At 36.5% G+C, this 7,470-nt stretch overlaps 1 protein-coding gene across 1 annotated transcript; it reads left to right on the forward strand.

The window, feature by feature from the left end:
- The first annotated feature begins 3,246 nt into the window (after positions 1-3,246).
- On the forward strand, positions 3,247-3,654 carry LOC121991240 (cyclin-P4-1-like). The gene has a single exon (XM_042545251.1). The coding sequence runs from the start codon at positions 3,247-3,249 to the stop codon at positions 3,652-3,654; it is 408 nt and encodes a 135-aa protein (XP_042401185.1).
- The last annotated feature ends 3,816 nt before the right edge of the window (positions 3,655-7,470 follow it).

Here is a 7,470-nt window from a genome sequence, read left to right on the forward strand (position 1 = left end):
ATTTTTTTAACTTTTATTTATTCACTTTAATATATTCAGATTTTCTTTATTTGTAGATTTTGCTTGATTGAAATGAATAAATCTTAGATATATTTGGATAGAAGGTCTAAGTAGTATGAGGAGGGTGTGGAACAGTTTATTAGAGATTGTTTATAGAATTTTAATATTGACTCCAATGATATTCATTGTCTTTGTTGCAAATGTATCAATCTTAAAAAAGGACCGCAAATGATTGAATTTGTTTTAACAGGCTGGAGGCGAGCTAACTGACTGCATAATTGTATTGAGGAATGAAGCTGCCATCAAAACCTTTAGCAGCAATGGCCATTTGTCCATTGGTGCAGGATTGAGTGCAGCTGCTGGAATTTTTGGACGGGCTGCAGAGGCTGACATACGTGCAGGTGATGGCGGTATCGCTGCTTGTTATACATACAGCTGCAGTAAATGTGCATTTCATCCAAATATCCATTTGCTTACATATCAGATTAAGACATAATCACTGAAGCAAATATAATGTCAAATGAAGTTCAAATGTCTATTGAAATATAGAATATGAATTATGCTTTATTTAACTTGTTTGCTTCTGAACAACTTAATCTCAAGCTTATTGCTCAGGCAAGGTGTTGAATTACTAATCTGGTTGCCTAGATTTAGTTTTGAAATGTTTTTCTTAATTAGACAAAGCAATTGCACCAGACATGCAACACTGAGAGAAAACTGGATTTATAGGACAATGTTTTGGGGATTTCTAAGTCCTGTTTTTTCTCCCCTTATGCAAAAGCTTGAGCATTTACCCGTAGTCTGTGAAGGTAACCACTTACAAGTTACAAAAATGGTAATTCAGTAAACTTGTTCTCCCTCATCACAGGGAAACTAAAAACATTTCTTCCTAGAAGTAAGTCATTTACAAATATTTTAAAGCAGTTTGTATTAGTATTTTCTGAAGGAGAACCTTGGCGCAATGATAAAATTGTTGCTTTGTGACCAAAAGGTCACGAGTTTGAATATGAAGAAGTTGATAGATCGATACTTTGGCGTAAAGCCCGTGAGGACAAATTTGGCAACATAACAAATATGGAGATAGCAGAAGTCGCTGAAAAAATTATAAATGTTTTTTTTTTTATCTAATTTTCATATTGTCTTGCTAAATAATATTAGAATTTTTGGATTGATTTGTTACAATCTCATATTGTAGGATGATTTATTGGAAAAGAAAATCAAAGGAGAGTTCAAATCTTTTGGGACGAATGATGTGTTAACCACTGCCTTAGGAAATCGAGAACACTATGGACGGGTGAGAGGTGGTGTTGAATGTGGACATTCTGTGATGCGATATATGAAAGAGATAGTCTTGGATAAAGATCCACAATTGGAGAGAAAGATGAATTTCTTCTTTATGAAATATTTTTCTTTATAAAATATTGAGTCATTTTTTATTAGTCCTTAAACTTCTGTTAATGTTTCAGTTTGCAGCATCAAAAAATAAATAGTATTACAATCAATCTCAGTATGATGAAGTCAGAAGTGAATGGAGCGAATTCGTCTACTTCTATGTGGGTGCCTAAGTGTTGGCTATGATATAAATTTTAGACATGTATTTAGAGATTTATGGATAAAAAAGTTTTTGGGTTATGGTTAAATATGTCTTTTATGAATACACTTTTGGATTGTATTTGATATATATTTGTGATATATTTGTTTAATTTTGGTGGTAAAAAATATTGTGCTGTAGTAAAATATTATAATATAAATTTTTTTCAATTAAAATTGTATTGCAGTAAAATATGGTTATATTACTTTGATATTATAAATAAATGATGAAGTAATACAATAAAAAAGACTTCACTAAATTTAAATAGTGATGTAGTTAAAGAAACTATTTACTTCACTACTGATCAAATTTATGAAGTAGTTCATATAAATTACTTCGCTACATTGAATTTTTTGTTGTAGAAAAATATACTCTATTACTTCTATACTATGATGAAGTAATACAATAATAAATACTTCAACCAAGACAAATTATGTAGAAGTAAAATTAAACATTTACTGCACTAGAATCCAAAAATTGTGAAGCTGTATACCTATTTTACTTCGTCAAACAACGAATCCTATGAAGTAATATATCATCAACTACTTCGGTCATTTTACTGGTCTCGATGAAGTAATAGAGTTTTTTTACTTCGAAAACGGTTCGATTTTGAACCGATTTTGGACCGGTGATAGATTTCGGTAAACGTGGGGTGAAGTAAAAAATTGACCCTTTTACTTCACGTGCGTCTAGTTCGGTAATTATCTACCTATTATTTCGGATAATATCCGAAGTCTATTATCGATTTTCACATAGTGGTTGTGTATAATTTGTGATACGTGTTGCAGTTTCTTGTGATATTTCATCTTGCACTGTTGGTACTAAAGTAGGTGTGCCCTCTCTCATTTCTTCTAGAACAATTTCACTCATGGGCTTGTGGTTCATTACATAGTTCTCTTCTAAAAATTGAGCATATTAATGCTAATAATGACCTTCTGATCTTTAGGACTATAAAACAAACCACCTTTCGTTCTTTTAGAATAACCTATAAACAACCGTACTTCTGTACGAGATTTCAACTTATCAGCATCTCCCTTCAGCAGATGTGCTAGACTACCCCAAATCCGAATATGACTCAAACTAGGCTTACGCCCATTCCACAATTCTGTGGAAGCAGAGGGTACTGATTAGGACTGTGCAAAAAAATCGACAAATCGAAAATCGGACCGGAACCGGTAGCTTACCGGTTCCGGTTTACCAGTTTATCGGTTAATCAATTTTAATCTGTTCCGGTTAACCAGTTTTTACCGGTTTACCGGTTGATTCCTGGTTTTGGATTTTTTTTTACCGGTTTAACCGGTAAACCGATAAAACTAGGCACCAACCGGTTAACTTGGTTTTAATACGAGCCATGGATTACAAATTACATGGCAAATGAATCTAGTCTATAAAATGAAATCTGAGTATCTGACCAAATGGTGCTTCAAAATTCTTTCATATACCTTTCAATGGACTCAAGCTCAACCTGCAGAACTCTTCACAATCTTCTGGATAAATTTTGTTAAAGCACATACCTCTCTAAAAGTATAATAAACTTGGTCCCATCTTGAAAGTTTTTATATAAATAAATTTTTGGACATGTCTACGTCTCCAATCTGTCCAACCGCCGCCACCACCTGATCTGCAAAGAGTTAGCGGGAGCGAGATCTCCTGCCATGGCAGAGCAACCGGTTGCCGACGAACGGCTCGCCGTTCCGGCCGTCGTCGTGGTCCTCCTGCAGCTGGTGGAGCGCAACGACGCTGCCTCTGACGGCCAACGAGCTCCGTCGGCCTTCCAGGGCGTGCGAAAGCCGTCCATCTCGGTGCGCCACTACCTGGTGCGCATCTTCCGCTATACCTGCTGCAGCCCCTCCTGCTACGTCGTCGCGTACATATACCTCGACAGCTTCGCCGGCAGCCGCCAAGCCGTTGCCCTCGACTCCTTCAACGTCCACCGCCTCCTCATCACCAGCGTCCTCACCGCCGTCAAATTCATGGACGACATGTATGTATCTAAATGCCATCCTCCTCAAGAAACAGAGCAATTAGCTCTTGGAATTAACAATTGCATTGCTCAATTATGATCCAAGATTAGTGGTTCCTAATTCCTTTATTTACAATCTGCTGATTTAGTGTGCTTCAACTTGCTATCCCATTAATTGCGCTCTCTCTCTCTCCCCCCTCTCTGTACACCTGCCAACTAACAATGAAGTGGATACATGTTTTTTTTTTTTCCAAATGATGATTAATCAATCTGAAAAAATAAATTGTGTGTCGACAGAATGAGACTTGAGACATACTTGTAGCCATTCGGCAGAATGTCCTTCTCATACATTGAAAATTGGCAATTTGTTGGAATTGGTAGCTTTCTTCAGGTTGTATCTTCAAAGAACCAAGTAGAATACGTGTAGCAATATCTATTAAGTAGGTAAGAATAATGTAACAGTATGAACTGGATATCAATCTACAACATTTAGTCGAGAACATGAGAAAATTTCTATATTAAGCCTTTTAATTAATGGTGTTTTTTTGTTTTATTATTTCATCAAAGGTTTGGAACTCTTAACTTTAGTTTTACCGGTTCTCAGTTGGAACTGGTTAACCGACCGAAACCGGTTCAACCGGAACCAGTAGAACCGGTAAGATATCGGTCAGTTAATCGGTTTTAAATAAATCATGGTAAACCGGAATTAACCGGAACCGATAAACCGGTAAACCGGTTAACCGACCGGTTGAACATGCCTAGTACTGATTTAGAAAGTACCAAGTTCAGAATGTATACTGTTGTTTCTAAAACGTATCCCTAGAATGAATTTGGTAATTCTGAATATCTCATCATCGATCTAACCATTTCCATAAGAGTCCTATTCCTTCGTTCTACCACACCATTCTATTGGGGTGTACCAGGTGCAGACAATTGGGATTGAATCCCTATCTTTGATAAATAACTTCTAAACTCTTCTGAGAGGTACTCGCCACCACGATCAGACCGTAGTGCCTTGATACTTTTACCTTGACGTTTTTCCACATCAACCTTGTACTCTTTGAACTTATCAAAGCACTTAGACTTGCGGCGCATCAAGTAAATGTACCTATATCTCGAATAATCGTCTATAAAAGAGACAAAATATTCGAAACCACCTCTCTCTTGGATAGTCATAGGTCCACACAAATCAGAATGAACCAATTCCAACACATCTTTTGCTCTATACCCCTTGGTCTTAAAAGGTCTCTTGGTCATTTTTCCTTCCAAGCAAGATTCACAGGTTGGAAAGTTTTCCAACACTAATGAACCCAAGAGTCCATCGACTATTAGCCTTTGAATCATACTCAAGTTAATATGACCAAGTCTTAGATGCCAAAGATATGTTAGGTTAATTTTCAAAGGTTCCTTTCTCTTATTTGAATTAGCGGATGTGTTATTAATTTCCATTTGTTGCTTTGCGGGAGTTATTGGATTTAGAGTATACAAATTGCCAACTAATGTACCAGAACAGATAATAACCCTATTTTTCTTGATAACCACTTTATCATCAAAAGAAACAGCATATCCATCTAAAAATAGTTTAGAAACTGAAATTAAATTATTTCTAAAACTTTGTACATAGACAATCAAAGTTCTATTCATATCAAATGATAAGTAGACATCTCCCACTGCAACAGCCGCCACTTTTGTAGCAATGCCCATGTAGACAGTTATCTCTCCCTCATATAATCGTCGAATTTCCTGGAACCCTTGCAATGAATTGCATACATGATCAGTGACTCCTGTATCTACACACCAGGTACTGGCAGATAACACTGCTATACATGTTTCAACTACTAGAAAATAAGATATACCTTTATTGTTCTCTTTCCTACGAGGATAGACCGCCTTCCAATGTCCAAACTGCTTGCAAATAAAGCACTTGCCTTTCGGTTTCTTTATTCCTGCTTTTAGTCCAGTACCTAGAGATCGATTCACTTTCTTTGCTGAGCCAGCTTGTTTCTTCTTCTTCTTCTTCTTGCCTTTCGACTTAAAAGTAGAAACATTTTCAGCAAAGTGAATTTAAAAATTATGACGAAATAACTCTTCTGCTGTCTGAAGTTCTGTCAGTAGTTCGGCCAATGAATAAATCCTTTTATTTATATTGTAGTTCAGGAGGAACTGCTCAAAACTTTTGGATAGTGTTTGGAGAATGATATCGACCTGGGTTTCTCCATCGATTTCAGCTCCAAGGATTTGTATCTCGTTCAAGTAAGCCATCATTTTGAGGATATGCTCCCTTACGGGTGTCCCCTCTGCCATGGTGGCTGTCATTAAATTACTCATAGTCTCTTGCCTAGCAGCCCGATTCTGGTGTCCGAAGAGTTTCTTGAGATTGTACATCATGTTATAGGCAGTAGGCATGGACTGATGCTGATGTTGCAGCACATTTGACATAGAAGCCAAAATGTAACACCGCACTATCTCATCTGCCTTGACCAATTTCTTATGATACTCAATCTCCTCTTCACTAGAATCACTATTAGGCTCATTAGGGCAGAACTCTAATAGTACAAACTTATAGCCTTCAACAGTTAGGACAATGTCCAGGTTTCTTTTCCAATCTATGTAATTGGGACCAGTAAGTTTGTTCTCTTTCAAAATAATAGCTAGTGGGTTGAAAGTCATCCTAAGAATCACAAAATAAGTTTTGGTCAAAACTTTAGAATTTAGAATAATATTGAGTCCTCAAACAATATTATTTAAATTCGCCAACATCTCAAAACACCGTGAATTTTGTATGCCACGATAGTGTGGACGTATACAAATTCAAACATTTATAAGAGGAGGTTTTACCCATTAATTTTATTCTTGTCAACCTAACTTTATGACAAATAAAATTAATAGTTGGTATTCCTTTGGTCACACAAATAATAGCAGTTACTCCGATGGGGAGGATATTATTAAATGCGCTTAAGTGTATACCATTACTTGATACTTAGTCCATTAAATAGGATTATGCCCCTTCAGTTGGAGAAAATCATACGCTCCTAAATAATTTCCTATAACCATCCATAAAGGAAGTTTGATCTAGTGATCCGCAAACAAACTCATCCGATGTGGAGGAAGGCACTCAGAGCCAACGCGTAAGTTTGAATGCACCACTTACAAACCAGTAATGGAGACCATGAAATTTATTTATAAATCCCTCTTCCACTTAGTTATTTAAGATGAGGATTTTAGCATGCACACACACACATCACAGCAAATAAAAGCAATAAATATGGAAAAACAATTTCCAACTATTATGGTCTCTTCCATTACTGTCCTCCGTGTGTTGCCAGCCCTAGCAATCATCAAAACTAGCCACCAACCCTAGGGCTCATATCGACGCGTCCATCAAGCTTCCTTTTCTACTGCGCCTCTGGTCCTTAAATAGCACCACGCCTCGCAAGGATACAATCCGCGACAAAAATAAAATTTTACATATATCGATCCTATATTCCACAAAGGAATGTACATAAAGTCTAGATCGAATAAAATGTAAAATCCTAAAACTAATACAACTCCTGCTATATTTAATAAATACAATCATGCACACGCATAAAATGCCCTCGATATATCCGAGGGTCCAATCACACACAATCACAATAGGTCATAATAGTTGGAGTCTGCAACCACACAGTTAATCTATTTGCACATCCTACTATCATCCTGCCTAAAATATGTATGACATGTACATAATTAAACTAAAAACCAAACACACAGAGGTATATCCTAGCTCTGATACCAATTGTTGGTTGCTACTCAGAATACCGTCCTAGTTCCCCTGTACAAAAATTTGTACAAGCATAGAACTATCCTAGCTACCCTTGTGCTCTACTGAAGTTAAATTTGGATTGCAAACGATGCTTAATATTATTAATCCAAATTG

This window comes from Zingiber officinale, chromosome 6B, assembly GCF_018446385.1.
Source record: "Zingiber officinale cultivar Zhangliang chromosome 6B, Zo_v1.1, whole genome shotgun sequence".
Taxonomy (NCBI): domain Eukaryota; kingdom Viridiplantae; phylum Streptophyta; class Magnoliopsida; order Zingiberales; family Zingiberaceae; genus Zingiber; species Zingiber officinale.

Excerpts from the sequence above, each read along its gene's own strand:
- LOC121991240 (XM_042545251.1), top strand. The coding sequence starts at position 3,247 with ATGGCAGAGCAACCGGTTGCCGACGAACGGCTCGCCGTTCCGGCCGTC.